The sequence below is a fragment of the Protobothrops mucrosquamatus genome, unplaced genomic scaffold (assembly GCF_001527695.2).
Source record: "Protobothrops mucrosquamatus isolate PMUCROS unplaced genomic scaffold, P.Mucros_1.0 scaffold1196, whole genome shotgun sequence".
NCBI lineage: Eukaryota > Metazoa > Chordata > Lepidosauria > Squamata > Viperidae > Protobothrops > Protobothrops mucrosquamatus.
In genome coordinates, this window is record NW_015387408.1 from 363062 (window position 1) to 384385 (window position 21324).

Consider the following 21324-nt stretch of genomic DNA (forward strand, 5'->3'; position numbering starts at 1 on the left):
AATAAAAGTTTACCATTTCTAGGACTTCTGGTTTTGTATCATGATGGGATTGGATGCAGGAAGGCAGGGCTCTGTATTCTGTGCCTGATTTCGCCCTGCTGGGAGCCCTAAAAAGGGCCTAAAGTTGCCCCAAAGAGGCGATGAAGAGGAGGGGTGCCTTATTGATCATGGAGAGATGGCGGTCTTTCTGTTCAATCCAAGGAAAGCCCTTCAACCAGCAGGGGAAAGAAAGATTGGCTACATTCCTGTGGCCAGCTATTAGCTAATGACAACCAAAGAAGAAAAAGCACCAATTAACACGTTGTAAATAGCATGTTTGGAACTTGGTGAGAATATTGATCCTTTCTTTACTATTTTACAACTGAATTTCCTGGGAAAGGCTCCCAAGAAGCTAAAAACCTGTCAGAATCCAATTATATTTCATTTCTATCTACCTACTCTGATGAAAAACCAATTCTTAAACTATTCTGGATTCTGTCATACTACGAAAGGGGAGGAGGATAAGCATGGGGGGTTTATGACTCTCACTTCCTTCATTAACTATAAAGTGACCGTTTGTGGATTCTCATCGAGAGAACTAATCATAACAATGTGGCCATCACCTTTCATCTCACTCCCCTTTGCCGGCAGTGAGGAAAAGGGGGTGGGAAATTCAATGCCTGGGATCTGGGAAAAGAGAGGATGAGTGATCATGCCAATGGAGTGGACTGACGGATTGAATCGCCCGGAAGAACTGTGGGGTGGGGGCTTCTTGGAAATACTTTAAAACATTGAATGATGGGAGAGGATTCCCCAGATCCTGTCTAGCATGCCTACAATCAGCTTCTCTTAATAAAGATCCCTGTTGGAAGAGACATTCCAAGAGTTCTCTCTTCTTAAGATGTAAAATTGAGGTGGGTCCTTACAAAACCTCTGAATGTAAATGGAAGCAGCATTTTAATTTTATAAGGGACAGAAACATACAATACTGAAGTAGAAGTAACATAAAGCTACAGTTTTAATACATTTGAGAACTGAGATAACTGTTAAGACTTTCTCTTTGAAAAAAACAACAACACTTAGGCGAAATATAAGAAATCAATCCTTTATTTTAAGAATGGAAAATGGACTTTGAATGATATCTAGTGGTGGATTTGTATATAGCACTATAATTTGCTTCCTGGCTGCTTGGTGACTCCTAGCTTGGGAGAACAGCTGGCAATAAAGGAAAATATTTTGGCATATTTATCACCCTGACATTCTTGGATTATAAATACCTACTGAGCTTGGACTTTTAACCTCAAGAGCTAGCAGGAGAGAAAGAAAAATTTGACCTTGGACTACGCTTGGCTGGAAGAGACTTTTGAGCTGTTTTCAGGGAGGTTAAACATTTTGAACACTTTGAACATTGTTGATTACAACCTTGCCTGATTGACTATTTTTGGATACTTGAGACAAAGGATCACTATAAAATATTGCTTTCAGGACTGAACCTATACTCTGGAATCTATTGGATTATAAAGGATACATACAAAGACCAAAAAACTAGAGAAAACTTTGATCTACTCTTACTGAGACTTGTGATACTAGAGGATCTCCAGGAACAATGCCTCAAGAAAGAACAAACACTTTTCAGAAGGAAATATATTCTATGTTACTGTTGTGAGTCCTCACCTGCCAGCAGATCTGGCAGCCAAATCAGATGAATTGGATGAGGGGGAAAGGTTGCCTGGGGTCACATCGGAGTCTGTGGAAGGCTCTGAGTAGCATGATGATTCAGAGCTAGATGTGACACCGGGCCCATCTACTCATGCTCAGGCAGAGAGAGAGAGCTGAGTTGGGGGCCTGAACTGAGTGAAGATGAAAAGCAGCTGTGGCCTGTTCCAGATGCACAGGGAGGAAAGGCATGCAGGACAGCGGAGGGCAGTGGGGCAGCTCTCCTGGAAAAGTAAAAGACTCTAAGAAACCATGCCCTGGCTGGACTATAAAGAGGAGAGGCATGGGAGGGGCTGGTTGCCGAAGGCAACTGTTCATGCTACAGCTTCGTGCTTCTGTCATTGGATTTCTTGCCTCAAGATTCTCAGATATTTAACCAGGTTTGTTGGCTTTATGTGTGTTTGAATGATTTAAACCTTGAGCATTCCAACTGAGAACTCAGAGACTGAATCTTGTTCATTTCAATAGCTAAAGGAATGGTTGGAGTTTTGTTCCATAAAAGCTGTGTAAAAATAAAAGGGGTTTATCTTACCAAGTCTTGCCTTGTTCAATGCAAAGGGGTTTTTCCTGGTGAGTAAGTGGTTTGAGCAGTATTCACGTAGGCTGGGACAGAACAGTTTGCCTTCGGCCCTTTACCCCATACTACCTTGGAGCAGTTACATGTGGAGAATGCCCAGCTCTCCCAACAGCTGGCTTGGTTGGCAGCTCAAGTTGCTCAGCTTCAAGCTCCTGCTGTTTCACAACCCCAGCGGAAGTGTCCAGTAACAGTGCCTGATAAATTCGATATATTTCCAGCTTTTGGGGGGACAATGCCAGCTCTTTATCAGCCTGAGAGTGGCGGACTTCCCCACTGATTGAGATAAAGTGGGATTTACGATCAGCCTCCTATCTGGCCCTGCGGCCCGTTAGGCCACATTCCTGCTGGTCCAGCCTAGTCCGTTGTTGGATAACTTTGGGGGACTTTGTGACTACATGCGTCTCATGTACAAGGACCCCATTAAGACACAGACCACTACCAGGTGCCTGAAAACTCTGAAGCAGGGCAGACACCCTTTACAACGATATATCAGTGAGTTTAGGCTGCTTAGCCAGAATTCAGCCTGGAATGAAGCTGCATTCATGGACACTTTCCAGGATGGCTTGTCCGAGGAGCTGTTGGACAAGCTGGCCCATGTCAATGTTCCCCCGGACCTCAATTGGTTGATCCATCTCTGTTTGTGGATTGACACTTGGCTGCAGCAGCGTAGGAGTCATCGTGTTCCCCCAGAGACCCAGGTGACCCCGGTTATGCATGAGTCTCCGGTTTTGCATTTTGCCAGAAATGAATAGATAACGTTCAGGGGGTTTGTGTTTCTACTGTGGAGAACCTGGGCATTTGGCCACATCCTACCCCAAGAAGCGACGAGGGGCGTTCGGCTACTGGGTCTGCCCTGCGAAAGCAACCTCATCTGTCGGGAAACACCCTGAGCCCAACCTAAAAGGTGTTTTGGGTTGGGCTTCCCCCAACACCGAGTGACGTCCATCAGATGTGGCACTCGGACCCCTGCGGCACTTGATATTGGCAGCATGCCTGATCCTCCCCAGTAGGCCCTAGGGGATTCAGTACATGCCTTAGTTAGGATCCAGTCCAGTGATGAATGGAAGACAGCGTTTGGCACTCGGTACGGCCACTTTAAATATACAGTGATGCCGTTTGGGCTGACCCCGCAGTCTTCCAACACTTCATGAATGACATATTCCCTGACATGACCTGTTAGATCAGTTTGTCGTGATCTATTGGGACAACATTCTGATTTACTTCTCTTTGCGGGAGAGGCATCACCAGCATTTCTGTCAGGTCCTGCAGCAGCTCTGAGATCATTATTTGTATGCCAAACTGGAGAAATGCCAATTATGTCAAATGACCATTGATTTCTTAAGTCATTGCATTTCTCCTGAGGGCATAGCCATGGAGCCGAGCAAGATCGAGTCCCTGTGTAGTTGGCAACCCCCACGTCACATTAAGGCTGTCCAGCAACCCCTTGTGTTTGCCAACTACTATAGAACCTTCATTCCCAGTTTTGCTTCCATGACTATGCCCCTCACCTGGCTCCTTCAGAAAAAGACCCCATTTCACTGGAGCACCCCAGAGCAACAAGCTTTCTAGGGTTTGAAGCAAGCCTTTATGAAGGAACCCATCCTGAACCACCCTGACCCACAATGGCCATTTATTGTGGAAGCAGATGCGTCTGACATTGCCGTTGGAGCTCTGTTACTCCAGGCTCACATGCCTGGTGGTGCCCTCTTCCATTATGCATACTATTCGCAGAAACTTAATCCGACCAAGCACAACTACACCATCTGGGAAAAGGAGCTAGTGACCATTAAGGTGGTGTATGAGGCCTGGAGACATCATTTGGAAGGAGCTCAGCATCAAATTGAAGTCTGGACAGACCAAAAGAATCTGGAAAGTTTGCAAACTGGCTGGAAATTGAACCAACAGATTGGGTGGTCTCTCTTCTTCACAAGGTTCAATTTCCACGTTACATACATACCAAGCAGTCACAACCAAAGAATGCGGATGCTCTTTCAAGGAAACCAGAATACTCCCATATGGAAGACAAGCTTCTGCCCAGGACAGTTCTGCCCGTAGAGTCTTTCTCTGGAGTTTGGGAGCCAATAGATTTATGGGCTTGGATTTGGGAGGCAGAACAACACGATGCATGGGTGGCTCAACGAAGGGAGGAGTTGGAGCCAGACTCATCATGGACTGTCATGGATGGACTCCTGAAATATCACGATCGGCTCTATGTTCTGGAAGGGGCGCTCAGAGGGCTCATTCTCAATCAATGTCATGATAATCCTGCGGCAGAGCATTTTGACCTTTTCAAGATGCTGAATCTAGTCTCCCATACATTCTGGTGGCCCTGAGTATAATACAATGTCCAGGCCTACATCACGTCTTGTGTACGGTGTAGGCAGGCCAAGTCAGTGATGGGGGCCCCACCAGTCTACTTCAGCCCTTGCCAATGCCTGAGAGACCCTGGGGACTTCTTGACAGACGTGCCCCTGTCTTCTGGCTTCATGATGGTGTTTGTGGTGGTGGACATGCTGACCAAGATGGTGCATTTCATTCCTTGCTGTGGCTTGCCATCAGCCTGTGCCACCACTCACATGTTCATCCAGCATGTTTTCTGGCTGCACAGCCTCCCTGATAGGGTTGTTTCTAATAGAGGGGCTCAATTTACAGCCCATGTCTGTAAAAAGTTGATGAAGACATACAAATCTGCCTGTCATCAGCGCATCATCCGCAAATGGATGGCAGGACCAAGAAAGTAATCAGAATCCTAGAACAATATTTGCGCTGTTTAATGAATCAGCAACAGGACAATTAGGCAGACTATCTTGCAGTAGCTCAGTTTGCTTTTAACAACTCACAGCACACCTCCACATGTATGACACCATTCCTGGCCAATGTGGGGTATCATCCCTGGCTTTTTCCCCTCTCGCAGCTCAATGTGCCAGTTCCCGCAGCTAACAAATATCTGACCAAGTTACAGGCTATCCGTGAATTGCTGCAGTGGCAATTAAATAAGGCCAAGGCAGATTACAAGAAAGTTGCCGATCGGTCATGGCAAGATATGCCTGTGTTAGCTGTGGGCGATTGGGTATGGCTGTCATCCAGGCACCTTCTGTCAGACCAGCCTGCCAAGAAACTGGACCACCAATACCTAGGCCAGTGATGGCGAACCTTTTAGAGACCGAGTGCCCAAACTGCAACCCAAAACCCACTTATGCATTGTCGGGTGCCGGGTGGGTGTGGCCCATTGGCTGGGTGTGGCCCATTGGGTGGGCGTGGCTGCGGTGGTAACAGCAGACTGGGTGGGACTAAAAAGTTCAATCAATTCCAACTTTGCAATATCTTTTTTTTCCCCGCGAGAAGTTGAAATTGATTGATTGAACCTTTTTTTTTTTTTTGTACACGGTGGCGGAGGCCTAAAGCGAAAAGGTTTTATAAAACCCAGCTGAAGGCCTAGGACTGGGGGGACGGTGCGTGTGCCCACAGAGAGGGCTCTGAGTGCCGCCTCTGGCACCCGTGCCATAGGTTCGCCACCACTGACCTAGGCTCTTTCCCTATTGAAGCCATCTGGTCGCTTATTGGTTAACATTGCCACATTCGTTACAAGTACATCTGGTCTTTCACCAGTCCCTCTTGGTCCCAGAACAATGGGCATGTCTGCTCTGCCGATCAGAACGTCTCCCACCAGAACAGCGGGATGGAGACATGTTGTTTACCAATTACTAAGGATTGTTATTCTTAAAAATTAATACAACTTTTATATATATAAAAAATACCATCTAGGTAATAAAAATTTGTGATCGGGCAGTAAAACTTTACAGTATTTGTAAACAACTTTTTAAAATAATCACTCAGTTTTCTCAGGATCATTCAATATATTTAAAAATTGTAATCAGTTCAATCATGATTATTTAGTTAGTAAAGACTGGAATCCTTATAAATCCTTATAAATACTGTATGCAGAGAGAAAAAGAAAAAGAAAAAAACACTCTTGCAAACAGATCTGCACTTAATTCATTAGAGAAAGAGAGATGGAAAAAGAACACTCATGCAAACAGATCTATATATAAGTCATTTTGTAATTATGTCCGTGTAAGTATGCTCTGTTAATGGCAAAAAGAATGCCATCAATATTGAAGAAAATAGTTCAGTCTATAGAAAGAAAATTTTCTCAATGCTGGAAGGAACAAAAGAAAGTGCAGTCTGATCATGCTACACAGCAGGACTCATCAGAATAAACTTTGCATCTAAATAAATGTTTGATTTCCAAGATTTCTCTTCTCTCCAAGTCCAGTCATTTCCTCCATTCACTTTTTTCCCCTGTGGCTGCAATTCTGTGCATGTATAGGGTTTTATTTTTTTTAAGTCAGGAAAGCTAAGGCTCAGAATGAACTAAGACTTGCACAAATGTCAAAAATAGTTTTAAAAGTTTCAACATGTAAAAAGAAAAAGAAAAAAGTCAAGGAAACAATTGGTCCACTAATAGGAGAAGATTGCAAGGAAGTGACGGGCAGCAGGGGGAAAGCAGAGTTGCTTAATTCACTCTTTGCATCTGTCTTCACACAAAAGGAAAAAATAGCTCAACCTACTAAAAATAGAACTATAAAAGACAGACTAGGAATACAAACTAAAATAGGCAAGAAAATGGTAAGACAACACTTTGTTGTGATTCCTCGCCAGCCAGTGGATGCGGCGGCTGAGTCTGAGGAATCAGAGGAGGAGGAGGAGGAGGGGCCTGGAGTGATATCAGACTCAGAGGAAGGCTCTGAGGAGCTCCAAGACTTACAGTCTGATGAGGAGCCTGGCCCCCCTACTAGCACTCAGGCTGAGACACAGCTGTACTGGGAGCCTGAGTTGGACAATGATGACTCACAGCTAGGAGCTATCCATGCGTAAATGCCGATAAGAAAAGAGAGTTGGACAGAGGAATGCAATGGGGCAGCTCCAAAGGCAAAGGAGAAGGCATTAGGAAGCCACGCCTTGGCTGCATAATAAGAGGGAAGGTGTGTGAGGGGCTGGTTGCTGAAGGCAACAGTTTGTGTTGAGGATTGAGTTTCTGTGAACTGTATTTTGTTTGCCTTGGATATTGACTCAGGTCTGTGAATAATAAAAGGGGATTGATTTTTTTCCTGTGGTTCCAGCCTCCTTGTTGGAAGAGGGGTTTCTCCTTGTGAGCTTAACAAGGACAGAACACACTTATTCACTCTAGATGAGTTCATATCACCAGGCCCAGATGGATTACACCCCAAGGTTCTGAAGGCATTAGCAGATATGATCTCAGAATCATTGAACCACATCTTTCAAAAATATTGGAGCCCTGGGGAACTACCAGATGACTGGAAAAGAGCCAATGTGGTTCCCATCTTTAAAAAAGGGGGGGAAATGGATCCATGAAACTAGAGACCACTCAGCCTGACATCAATAACTGGGAAGATCCTGAAAAAGATAATCAAGCAACAGATCTGTGAATACTTTGAAACAAGAAAAACTATTACTGGACGTCAACATGGGTTTATCAAAAACAGATAATGCCAGACAAACTTTATTGCATGCTTTAACAAAGTGACTAAGTTAGTGGGTCGGTGAAATGCTGTGGATGTAGTATACTTGGACTTCAGTAAAGCATTTGACAAAGTAGACCACAACCTACTTCTCAGTAAAACAGAAAAATGTGGGATAGAGTGCATCACCACCACCAGGTGGATTCATAAGTGGCTTCCCAACTGCATTCAACAGCTAGTTCTAAATGGAACTACATCTACAATGGTGGAAGTATGCAGTGGAGCACCTAAGGTTCTGTCTTGGGCCTAATACTCTTCAATATCATCATAAAATTATCTAGATGAGGAGATAGAAGGGAAACTCATCAAATTTGCAGACAACACAAAGTTTTGGTCATCATAATAAAAAAAAGATGTTGAAACCCTAGAAAGAATGCAGAGAAGAGCAATAAAAATGATAAGAGGGCTAGAGGCTAAAACATATGGTGAATGATTATAGGAACTAGGTATGTCTAGTCTAACAAAGAGAAAGACTAGGGGTGACATAAAAGCAATCTTCCAATATTTGAGGGGCTGCCACAAAGAGGTCAATCTATTCTCCAAAGCACCTGAGGGCAGGACAAGAAGCAATGGGTGGAAACTAATCAAGGAGAAAATCAAGAAATAAGAAGAAATTTTCTGACAATGAGAATAATTAGCCAGTGGAATGGCTTTCTTCCAGAAGTTGTGGGTACTCCATCACTGGAGGCTTCCAAAAAATCAGATAGCCATTTGTCTGGAATGGTATAGAGTCTCCTGTTTGAGCAGGAGATTGGACTAAAGTACCCCCAAGGTCCCTTCCAAATCTGTTCTGTATTCTCTTCCTATTGACCAGAAAAGAAAAAGATGCCAAGCACTGCAAGGAAACCTCTGCGCAGCAATGGTCATTGTCTAGAAACTAGGATTCTAACCATGTACATGGCTGGATCTGTTCCATTCTCCCATCTAGCCCACCCAACTCTGGCAAGATGGAGTGATTTTGGGTCTTTGGCTGCACAGACTGGATGATTCTTTATCTTTGCCTTTGGATTGGGTGGCCCTTTCCCAGGCTGAGTTAGTATGCAATTTGGAGGGGGGGACTAGACCCATTGTTCCTGCTTGACAAGCAGGTGGCAACCGTGACTAGGGAGGGCTTTGCACAGATTCATCTGGTACGCTAGTTGTGTCCTTTCTTGGAGGTGGAGGCCTTACAGTCACTCATGTCTTGGGCATCTCCTGTCTGATTACTGCAATGTGGTATGCTTGAGGCAGCCTTTGAAGACCACCCAGAAACTTCAGTTGGTCCAGAATGCAGCAACTTGGGACCATCCTATCTGTGAGACTACCTCAGCAGATTTACCCATTCTACCAGGTCAGAGAGGGTGGACATGCTCTGGTTCCTTCCTCCTAATATTGCCATCTGATGGAGTTAGGAAACATGCATTTTCCATGGCAGCCCCTGCCCTGTAGCATATCTTGCCCCTGAAGTTTGGCAGGCCTCCCTTCCATAAGGCTTTAAAGACCTGGCTCCTCCCCCAGTACTGGAAGAACTTTAGATGATGGAGCTTTATCATGGATTGGCATCGGGGTTTTTTTGTTTTTAACATTTTATGTTTTAACTGGTTGAGTGTTATAGTTTTTTTAAAAATATTTTATGTCTGGGAGCTGCCCAAAGTTGCCTGAAAGATGGGTGGCTATATAAATGCTTTAAATAAAATAAGAAAAGTTAGGACACCAGGAATACTTGAGCAAGGCCTCCTTGGACTGACCACCTGGAGGAGAAAACAGCAACAACCTGCTAGGAGAGAAGATCCTTGGTCATGTGACTCCTCATGGGAGGAGTCACAACTGGGGCTCCATCTCCTTGAATCCACAGCTAGGACAATGCTTTTCATTGATGGACAGAAAGGATGTCTGCCTCAAAACCACTTGCTCCTATTTCCCGTGTCCCTCATGAACTAACTGATGCTTTGCAGAAATATAAACAGAGCTTACCACCACAAAAGGAAATGCTAGGCCAACCAGAAATAAGTTGATCCAGAGTAGAGAACCGCTGATTGTGTAAGCAGCCGGGCGGGCGACCTGATCAAAAATCTCCGTGGGTATAATTCCTGTCACACCAGCTAGAGAAACCAGGGAAATTAAATGTTACTTTCTAAGAAGGAAGATAAAAAATATGGCAATATCAGCCCAGTTTCTGACCTTTCTTAGATTGAGGTTCAGTGTGTTTTGCCCAGGCATGCCAAAGTGATAAGCAATCTTGGTGAATCTTGGGAAGCAGAAAAGCTGCCTGTAGCTGGAAACAACCACAAAGCCCCAAATATGGATGTGAATAAATATGGAATTTCTCCTGGGGAGCAGTCAAAGTCAGGATGTTCCACCCACAGACTGTTTTTCTGCTTGATGCCACTTTACTGCATATTATCCTCAGTATTTTGAAATAATTAGAAGAATTGGAAAGTTTTCAAAGAAGCAGATACTAAAATGCTAGCATGACCCTCATCTACCACAGAAACCCCCCAAAGATCCCCGATCTCTAAATCGCCTGGACATGAATGAATGTGTGGTGGTGGTACCTTTTTTCATGCCCCTGTTGAGACCCTCAGTGCTCTTGTAACTCACCCGGTCCAATGCCAAAGCTCAGGATGTAGGCAAAGATGCAGGCCATGCTGAGATAAGGCATCCAGCTGAATTGTTCCTGTAAGGCCAAAAGAGTGGTGGGGCAGATGAGGGGAGGGAGGGGAATGGGCAAATTAGGAAGTCCCCAGCATGCAACTCTTGCTGAATTGGAAGACCTGGGGTCCTTCAACCCAAAGAAACAAAGAGTGACACTTACCTGTAGAGATAACACTACCATGAACAGGATGGCCCAGGTGGCCATGAGGCTGTATCCCCCTATGAGTAGCATCCGTCGCCCGACGCACTCGATGAGGAGGTTCTGGAAGCATCACAGGGAATCCCCTTAATGGGTGGCCAACCCAGGCCCTCCACAGAGAGGCCTCCCCCTCCCCATTGAACAGATCAACCTCCTCCCCTTCACCATTGAACAGATACAATAGGGGAGATCAATAGGCTGGTACTTTCTAGAGACTGACTGAGTGATCATCTCCTCTTGATTTCAGTCTGTACATTTTGGGATTAGAACAGCTCCAAAAAGTGTTGTTTACTGAGAGGGATTCAGTTTTTACATGCCATATGGATAATATGATACTTCACCTGATTAAAAAAAAAAGGAACTGCACAATACACCTAAATAACTTTTGCAGTCCTTTAAAGAAGACAGTATCCCAGTCATGTGGCATTCCAAGAGGCATTTCAGACAGGAGAAGCTTTTCATACTATTAGCATACTATAAATAAATGGCCAAAATAAAAAGTCGAAGGACTCTTTTCTTATAATGAAAACATAAAAAGTTTCACAGCTGCCTCCATGCATGCAACCCTTTGTGGATCCCCGGGCCCGACTGCTCAGGATCCTCCACAAAGGATTTTGGGTCTGCAATCCTCAGAAATGCTGGTCCTGCGATGGACATGCAAAGCCACTGAGCCAGCGATTCTCTGTCAGGGAGCTTACTTGAGGGGGACTGGCAGGCATAGCGCTCCAGAGAAGAAGGCCTTACCTTGCCCAAAGAGCTGCCCCTGCATCCATTTATGGATGCTTTGCAAAGAGTAGCCCATGAATTATGCAGATGTTCCTGATAAGGCAGAGAAGGGGCACAGCGTAGCCTTTATCGCCACCCGGAGCTAAAAAGCTTACAAGCCATTGATACCCCACCTTTAGTTTTTACAAGACAAGGTAGTGTACAATACGCCCTATGCTCCTGTTTTCCCCACAACAACAACCCTATGAAATGGGTTGAACAGAGAGAGTGACTGGCCCCATATCACCCAGCCAACTTTTTTGCACAAGAGGAACAATTAACTCAATTGGTGGCAGGGAGGAGAAGCCCCCTGGGGGCAGGTAGGAAGGCCACCTCATTGTTAAGTGGCCAATGATGAGCCCAAAATGGTTAGTACTTGTATGATGTCACACCAAGCAACCTGAAATGAAAGTTAGTGAGCTGATCAGGTCAGAAAAAATATGGGAAGAAACTGTCTTGAGATAGAAGGAAGACCAAAGCAATTTTCAGAACAAAAGAGACATCTGGGACCATTTTGTTTTAGAGGCAGATCAGATAAAGCTGATTTACCTGCAAGTCAAAGAATTCACTGGTCATGACTGTGATAAGAATACAATTTCTATTCTTGTGAAAGGAAAGGAAGAAAGGTAGCCTTTGGTCCAAACCCTTTGCCAATAGTTGGACCAGCCTGCTCCATGCAGCAAAGCAGAAACATGGCTAAGGTGAATCAGAAGGTAGGGATTCAACTTCAGACATAATGGATGGATGCCTGCAGAATGGACTGTAACAGGAAATTGTTTCATATCTAATAGTGTAATGTTAAAGGCTTAAGTGTGCATGCCCAAATCTGGGGTTTATCAGTCCTAATCACGAGCAGTGCTGCTCCTGATACAAACTGTGAATGTGAATCTGTCTTTGGGATCTCACTCAAAGTTGCTTTTCTGAGGGGCAATTGCTGGTGTCTTGTCAGGGTACACCTCCAGTGACGAGGTGTCCTTGGTGCACTCTGAGCTTAGTTCTTTTCTTGCAACCATTTTATTAACCAAACTATGCAACATCATCAGTGTTAGTAAGGAGTGTGGTTTGCTCTCAGATTATATTCTAGCATCTTGCCCTGTCAGTTTTAATGGGAATGGTCTTAGAGGTTCCTTGGTTGGGCTGTTTACTGTTGGCTTTTTTGGCAGTTTCTTGATTGGGGTATTGTTTACTTTTTGATTGTTGGTATGATGCTAATCTATCAATCTATGCTCATCTGGGTCCTGATTGCTGGTGGGGAGGTGTTTTGGTCTTTTTGTTCCCTTTTTGGGGTGTCAATTGTCTTTTTTACACAGTATGTATAAGTTGCAAAACCCAATCTGAGTCGGTCATTGGGACCAAAGGTTTATTCTTCCAAGCTTTAGCGAGAGTTTATTCTTCCAAGCTTATATAGATGCTGTTTATGCCTATGTGTCTATAGAGGGCTAAATTGTCAGATTGCCAGGCTTCCAGGAATTCTCTAGAATTTTGGGACTTGGCTTAGTCTAGGATGGTCACTGTTTCCCAGTTGAAATTATGGTTAAGTCTGTCCATATGTTGTGAAATTAAAGAGTTTTCATCATGTCTTCTGACTACTAGTTGGTGTTCATGTATGTGTTCTGCTAGTCTTCTGCCTGTTTGTCCTACACGTTTCAACCCTGAGCTACAAATATTCTCCTTTATCAGTACCTTCAGTGGTACCAGGGCTGAGTCTTTTTATACAACAGTGGCAGTGGGGTTAGGATTGACTTCATCAATTTAATTTTAAATCGTCTCCACTCTTTGAGCAGAAGGATACACAGCACTTGCAGCTAGAAATTACAGGGCATAGATGTAGAGGTCTCATTCCCTAGCAGCCCTAGGACTTGGAGATCTGTTGTTGGGACTGCAGTTTATCCCACCCTGCCACTCCCATCCTGATCACATCTACACATCTATACTGACCACTCATGACTTGGTTAAGGGCCTCATCATGAGACACATTACATGAAACCCCCAACTGTCCAAGATACTTTCCTACACAGTGAGTGACCCATAAAGTTAGGATCCTTGAGAGGAACCAAGTTTGCCCTAGCTGATACCAAAGATAATCACAGGGTTGACCAATGTGGTGAAGCCTACAGGGACCTTATCTGACAAGAGCAGAGTTCCAATGCACCAGCCCACCATCTGAAAGTCTTTCCAGATTTAGCATCAGTGTCAACAACTATACACATAATTCTCTGGGCTGTCATGATGGGTCTCCTTCCTGCAGGGAACAAGAGCTGAGGTGAAGAAGATGGAAAATTACAAGTAACACAAGAGAAGGGAGGATGGTCCAAAGCAGACCCATGATTACTATGCTGTGACAAAAGTGTTCTCAGAAATGGAAGGTAGCTCTGCAAAGGAGCAAAACTCCTTGTGATTGTCTAGAAGACCGTACTGGGTAGGAAGAAAGGGAGATAAAATTCTCACACAAGTCATGGACATGATAAGTTCACAACTCCCAGTGCCAATAACGCTGTACTGGATCTTGTCATATGGAATCCCTGCCTCTTGGAAAACATACGAAGCGTAGAAGTACATCTGCAGGAATTAAAAAAAAATCACGTTATCCCTGGGCTATTGAACCTCTATTTTTCATTGCTATGTAAAGGAGGGGAGGTTAATCTGCTAATCTGAGATAGGAAACTCATGAAAATGGTAATGTAAAGCCATATCACAATTTAAACAGCAAAAAGAAATCTCCCAACTCCCTTTGAAACTCAACTCAAAAAGCAATAACAGAGGATGCCAACACCACACATTTTAGTATGCTGCCTGAATTGTGCCAGCAGTCTCCTAAAGGAGAAGCCGCCTTTCCAGATGTCAACCCCTTTTCAGTTCCAGGTCTATTGGGAAAAGGGCATGCAGGATAGCAGTGGGCAGCCCCCTGGCCAGGCCACTGGACTTACGGAATCATTGCCACAGAGCTGCATGGCACTGCTGAGCACCACCACAGTGATAAGCTGCCACCGCACCGCCCGGTTGCTCCACAGCTCCCAGGGTGCCTTGGCTGCCTGTCCCTGTAGGGCTGCCTGCTCCGCCAGGATTTCTTTCATCTCAATGCTCAGGTCGCTGCTGCCCCTCAGTTGCCGCAAGGCTGAAAGAAGCCAAAGGTGAGCCTGATGTTGTTGGGCATTGTGGAGGCCTCCGATTCATGGGTTGCCTTAGAACTTCTCAACATGTTCCAACCCCCTTCGAGAAAAGCAGAACATGTGCAACAACTGCACAGCATCTCATGGCAGAAACATCATTTGAATGGATTTGAATGTCTGGACACAGATTCCATTGCTTTCTCCAGATGGGACCAGATTCCTCACATAAAGTTCCCTTTGGGAGAAAACATTACTTCTGTGGGGTACAAGGATTGCTGTAATCCCCACAGGATCTAAAATGGCATCATGTAATGAGGCAATCTTTCCCCACAGCTCTATTCCCTCCCAAGCCCCTATAATGATTTGCTCTCTGGGTTGATCTCAGGACAGGCCACCCTTGCTTACCAGAGATGCATGAATCTTGATCTCCTCGGTCGATCAAGAGGTAGCGGGGGCTTTCTGGAGCCCAGGGCAGAAGCACCAACTGGACCAGCCCAGGCACCGCATTGCTGGCTAGAAGGACAGGCCAGCTCTCTTCTGCTCCCAAGATTTCCCTACATTAAAATCCAGAGTCACTTATGGAAACAGACAAATAGTTCAGGGTCTCATTTAACAGACTGTATTTCTTTAACTTACTTGCTGATTGCCATCACAGCAACACCTCTCCATAAATCCATACAAAAAAAGAGACAACAGGCCCTTTTACCGTATGCTGACTGGGCTTGGGCAGGAGATTTCAAGGCAGGGCACCTGTCTTCCTGACATCTTTCTGTTTCTAGAGTTTTATTTAAGGTGCAGCCCATAGCCCAGCCCTGGGTAACATATAGCAGGGTTCTAGCAAAGGGAAGTGTGCCTTCTGGATGACACACACATCCCAGGTTTTCCCAGAGCTTTGTATCTTACCTGAGTCCAGCTACCTGGCCAATCACCAAGCCAAGGGCTGCAAAGGATGCTGAAGTCATGGCCACGGCTCCTCGGAGCTCTTTGGGTGCGCTTTCCCCCAAGTACATGGGCTGGATGCTCATGGCCACTCCTGTGCAGACAAGTCCCCAGTCTCAGAAAAGAAATATGTTTATTTTATGGCATTTATTATAGCCACTTGGCTTCTGGTGACAGGGATTGGTCAGCCACAGCTTTTCTTGCTAAATGAGTGAAAGTTTCCCAGCCAAGGTTTTATTCTGTGAATGCTCTAATCATTCCCTTCTCTGCCTCTAAATGAGGCTTTCTGTTTGGGCTTCCTTGGCCTCACCCAAACAGATACCATAGTATATAAGGAGTCCCTTAAAAAAACCAAGCCCTATACCACATAGAGTTTCTAGCACCTCAATTGCACCTGAAAAAAACTGGCAATCAATGCAGCCTGTAGATTAGAGGAATCCCAAGGGCATATCAAGGCATGCCCATCACTGCCCATGCCACTGCATCCTGGACCAGCTAAAGCTTCTAAGTGGTCTTCGAGTGCATTGCAAGAGTGGACTCTAGAGCATAACTGACTGTCTGAAGAGCCTCCTGGTCAAGAAAAAGACACAGCTGGTACAGTAGATGCTGCTGTGCAAAGACCTTCCTATCCACACCTATCAGCTACATATTAAGCAGGAGCTGTGACTCCATAAAGATCACCAGATCATGCACCATCCTTAAATAAGGAGGTGTTACTCCATCCAAGGTTAAAGATGGAGTATCCTCAGATCTAGTGGCCCTCACATAGAAACATACAATCATAGGACTGGAAGATACCTTGGAGGTCTTCTAGTCCAACAGTCTGTCCAAGGCAGGAGACCTTATATCTGCAGCTATTGATAGAACTGAGTCAGAGATGGTTCCTCCCCTTCCAAACTAACCTTGACAGCCTCATCTGGCCACTCTGATGTTAAAAGACACAATCAATGTATCCTGGCCAACAATAGTGGAACCAGCCCCAAAAGAAAGAAGAGAACCACCCCAAAGTGCTCTCTTCCCATTCCCAGTCCCCAGAGCCAGCCCAGAAGGATGGTCAATAGTATTGAAAGCAACTGAGAGATCAAGAACCTCCACCCCAATTGGAAGGCAAAGACAGAGGAAGAAAAGCAGATTTTGATGGATACTTGGCTCATGTTATGGTGAGGGTACATGACCTATCTTCAAGGAACAAACCCTGGTCAGATAGCATAGATTTCTTTTCCAAATGCTACAGATGCCATGTATCTGCTCATGTCTTGGACCTACCAGAATTGATGCCAGCAAAAAATCTGCTCAGCAAGATCATTTCAAAGGATTTCGCCACCCGGCTGAACCCCACCAGCAGCGAAGCAAGGGCCACAAATGCGTTGTTCAGCAGCAAAGATTTCTTCCTTCAGGAAAACCAAGGGAGAAAAGTTTCAAAGGCTTATTTCACTCTGTGTGTCTCTCTTTCCTGGGCCTCTTTTGACCATCATTCAGCATCACGACTACTCCTGCTGGCTCCTTGCGTGGCCAGAGTGGCAGACAGCTTGGGTTCCAGTGCCAAGACCTTCAACAGGGCGTGGCATGTTAGTGGCCTTTTTTTCCCAAGAGGTGAGATGCCAAACCCTGAGAGAGCAGGGAAAATCTGGGCATGGGATTGCCAACTGGAAAGCCTCAATGCATGCCTGAAGGCAAATGAAACTCGGGGGTCTCTGCTTACAGGGGCTCCTCCTGGGACCCTGAGCTGCCCCTTGTGGCTGCTTGGCTGAGCAAAAGGGAAGGCAGCCTCCAAGCAGCCCACAAGGGAGGAAAGAGATGGTTGTCCCTGTCCCTGTCCTGGCTCCCAGCTCCATCTGGCAGTGTATGGAGCACTCAGGTTTCTTGCCCCTCACTAGTGGAGCAGGCTGCACTAGTGATCAGGATCATCCAACTGGAACCTATCAAAATGGAGAAAATAGCAGGTTACCATGAATTAATCCGATAGAGTTAAGCTGGCAAAAAGTAGCTTCAATTACATTCCACTTGGTGTCATTATATGTAGCTGATAAAGAGAGCTATCTGAAGTCCGGTATTCAAATGCTCCTGGCTGAATCCGGTTCTAGAAGACACTAAAAGATATTCCTTCTGCTGAGAGGCTGACCTAGCAGAGCACAGGCTTCCCAAACCCCTCACCTGCCCATCTTCACAGCCATGGGAGCAGCAATTAATGCTCCAGCCAGGCCCCCCAAAGGATACACGGCAACAATGAAGGACCAGACCAGTGTAATCATTTTTCCCTCCAAGGCAGCTCCAGTGCGATCCAGCCAGGTTTCATTAATGAAGGATTGGATGAACTACAAGGTGGAGAAAAAAATATTGTGTGGGAGGAAATCAGAGCTGGATCACACACAGCCCCCACCCACTGAAAACCAGCTGCTCTGTGGTCTGCTGGTGTGGCAGTGGGTGGGAGCCATGAAACTCACTACAAGAATCTGAGGTTAGTTACTCCACAAGCTACGATTCCTCAAAAACTGCAGGAAGATCTGGGAAACATCCAGAAGGCCAATGCCTTACTGGAAGGGCAACCGTCCCTGAGGTCATCTGCAATTTCTGAACCCTCTGCACAAGAGGAGACTGCTACCATACCTGTCAGAGGAGTTTGGGGATATTGTTAGGTTTCTCCTGATAGAGGCCCAAGGCCAGCCTGTCCTGTCCTCCACCTTGATAAGTGAAGGGGGCACCTTCCGAGGAGCTCACGAGATGAGATGAGCCCAAAATCTAGGGTGGGGGCTGAGAGGCTATCCTCCCTTGGGGGCTTCTTCCAATGAGAGATGGTCAAAAACTATGGTAAGAAAAGGGGTGCCTTACTGCAGTGGGGGCATTGATGATTGTGAGATTGTAGCCATACTGGAAAGTGCCGCCAATCCCAGCCGCGCAGACTGTCAGGATCAGGATCTTACCTCGAAGCTGGGGAAGAATCACAAGCAAAGGGTTGGCAAGCGCAGCACCCATGGCGGGAAGAGGTCAGACCATCATGGAGGGCAGTGCCAAGAGCAGCCACCACAGGCAGAAGACTCCCAAGGGCCCCTGGCTGGGCTGCAGACCCCCAAAGGAAGATAGGGAGGGGAGAGAGAGCACAGCTGCCCCTGCCCAGCTTGCTCCTGTGCAGTTTTTTGGAAAGGCCCTGTTGCATCTTCGCAGACCACTTGCATTTGTTCAATTATTCCAGAATGTCAAAATAGTGGGTGACTTTTTCCATCTTTTACTTTCTGAGTAACAACTTATGCCTGTATATCCAGAAGTAATAATGGCTTGTTTCACTATTACAAAATGCAGAAAAATTGCAGAACTGTTGAAGTTCAGAAACTCCAGTATAAAAAAAATAAACACAGAATACTGTAACTGTTTCATTCAGGAGCATGAAGAGAGGCTGGGGTGTGAGGGCCGAAGTCATTCTTTCGAGTTCTGCACCCTCTCCCTGCCCCTTTTAGGTGTATATATGGGTGGTGGGCTGCATGGAGCATTTCTTAAGTCCAGAACAACAATGTGACATTATGGACACAGTTTCTTTCCTTTGTTCAGCTGTAGGAAGGACGAGGCAGTACAGCACAAGCTGACTCACAAGAGGCTGTCATTAGAGCAAATCTCAATAAAAGGAGTTCTAGCTTTTCTAGCCATTGACTTCCTGGACTGATCTACCTAGTGAGGCTTACCCTCAAAAGAGGGCACTGCATGATTAATGGCTTGGGAGGATCTAGTTTGTGGGATTAATGGCTTGGGAGGGTCTAGGGTGGGTTATCTGCCCTTGTCCCAGTCCCCATTTTGCCCCCCCCTCCCATGTTTAAATAGTGTGGAAGTAAGAAATCAGGGAAGATGTGGTTCCCCAGAGGAAAGAGTCCGATCCTGCCAGGATACATAGCAGGATATCAGAAGCTGACTAGCAGCTGGGTAACCAGGTTGGTCAAGCAAGCAATCAGATGTAATAAGTCTGATTGCAGGGAGGCTGGCAACACAGCCCTCCATCATTGCTCTCTAGACCAGCGGTTCTCAACCTATGGGTCGCGACCCCATTTGGGGTCAATCGACCATTTCACGGGGGTCACCAAGCAAGGCTGTCTGCCATTTTTTCCCCCTTTTCCGGCGGGTGCCTTACCTCCCTTGAACTGGGCCAGCTGGTGGTCAGCCTGCTCCGTCTCTGCCGCTTGCCAGCTATGCCTCGGCCGGCGCAGGGGGCGGAACCACGCATGCGTGGCGCTCCCGGGCAGGGAAAGTCCTCGACTTACGACTGGTTGGGTAGTCCTCGACTTATGACCAGTTTAGTCCTCGACTTACGACCGGTTTAGTCCTCGACTTACAACCGGTTGGGGGTCGCGGCATTAAAAAGGTTGAGAACCACTGCTGTAGACACTGCAACAAGGTCAAGCAAGGCTGCTGTGCCTCAAGCCAAAGTTTCATTTCAGAACATGGTAGAAAGGAATTCACACAAATCTGCCCCTTTTCCATCTTTGGCGTGTTAAATTTTTTCTGCACTCTGTTTTAACGTTGCTTACCTTGAAAGGGAATACGATGGTGGAGACAAATTTATGTATGGTGGTAGTTCTCGACTTACAACAGTTCATTTAGTGACCAAAGTTACAGTGGTACTGAAAAAAGTGACTAATGACTGTTTTTCACATAACCATTGCAGCATCCCCATGGGTCACATGATCAAAATTCAGGTGTTTGGCAACTGATTCATATTTATGACAGCTGTGGTCATGCGATCCCCTTTTGCAACCTTCTGATAAGCAAAGTCAATGGGGAAGCCAGATTCACTTAACAACCATCTTACTAACTTAACCCCTGCAGTGATTCACTTAACAATTGTGGCAAGAAAGGTCATGAAATGGGGCAAAACTCACTTAGCAAAAGTCTCACTTAACAGCAGAACTTTCAGGCTTAGTTGTGGTTGTAAGTCAAAGACTACCTGTATATGTTCTTTGGGAACAGTTTCACTTAGCAATAGAAATTTGGGGGTCAATTGTGGTCGTAACTTGAGGACTACCTGTATATAAATGTTAAGCACAGAGAAATATTAGGTATATTGGCTGCTTTGAGTTATTTATAAAAATAATAAAGGCAGGATAAAAATATAATGGATAAATAAATGGAATACATGCAACTCTCTCTCTCTCTCTCTCTCATTCAGGGAACAAGTCCAGGTCTTGGGACCAAGGGGGACTTGATGGCGAATGCAAGAGGAGAGTAGCAGAGTTGACATTTCACCCACAGCTCAGCTGCCTAAGCCACTGGTGGTGAACCTATGGCACTCATGCCAAAGGAGGCACCAGAGCCCTCTCTTTGGGCATGCACGCCATCTCTCCAGCCCCTCCTCCCCCCGCAGGCCCCTCCTCACCAGCAGCCCCCTCGGAGAAGAGTCGCCCCCCGGGCATGGCCCGCATGGAGCAGTGCAGACAAGGACATGGCAGCTGGACAGCAGGGACAAGACTCTGCCCTCGCGCCCCATTGTGCACAGATGATGCTGCAGGGCGCGGGTGGAGGGCGTGGCTGCCATGGCATTGCAGGGCCGCTTGGGCAATCTGTTGCAGCGGGCCGTAGAGGCGGTAGGTGGTCCTGTGGGTGGGTGGGGTGGGGTGGGGGTGGGGCAAGGGTGAGGGTGGAGCAGAGGGGTAGAGCAGGGGTGGGGATAAAGTGGGCAGGGGGTGGGGCGGTTTGGGGGCACTTGGTGTCTAAAAGGTTCACCATCACTGGTCTAAGCGCAGCCCCCCTACCCTCCATCAGCCATCAGCCGCCTGGCTCCCCTCTAACTTCTCACCCTTTAGAGACAAACAGATGGAGTGGGGCATACTGTAAGCACTGGGGCCGCCATAGAAAATAGCACAGTCCAAGGGAAATGCTGTA

General features: G+C 46.1%; 1 protein-coding gene across 1 annotated transcript in view; it reads right to left on the reverse strand.

Annotated features, from left to right (window-relative positions):
- Positions 1-18435, reverse strand: part of SLC2A11 (solute carrier family 2 member 11) — a 30874-nt gene extending 12439 nt beyond the window's left edge. Inside the window, exons 1-10 of the mRNA XM_015820875.1 lie at positions 18292-18435; positions 17617-17777; positions 16729-16853; positions 15427-15556; positions 14929-15077; positions 14341-14528; positions 13862-13972; positions 10610-10711; positions 10396-10471; positions 9769-9896 (exon numbers count right to left, since the gene is read on the reverse strand). Of these exons, the coding sequence (XP_015676361.1) occupies positions 9769-9896; positions 10396-10471; positions 10610-10711; positions 13862-13972; positions 14341-14528; positions 14929-15077; positions 15427-15556; positions 16729-16853; positions 17617-17777; positions 18292-18435 (1314 nt within the window). The remainder of the gene's footprint in view (positions 1-9768; positions 9897-10395; positions 10472-10609; positions 10712-13861; positions 13973-14340; positions 14529-14928; positions 15078-15426; positions 15557-16728; positions 16854-17616; positions 17778-18291) is intronic.
- Between the last annotated feature and the right edge of the window lie 2889 nt (positions 18436-21324).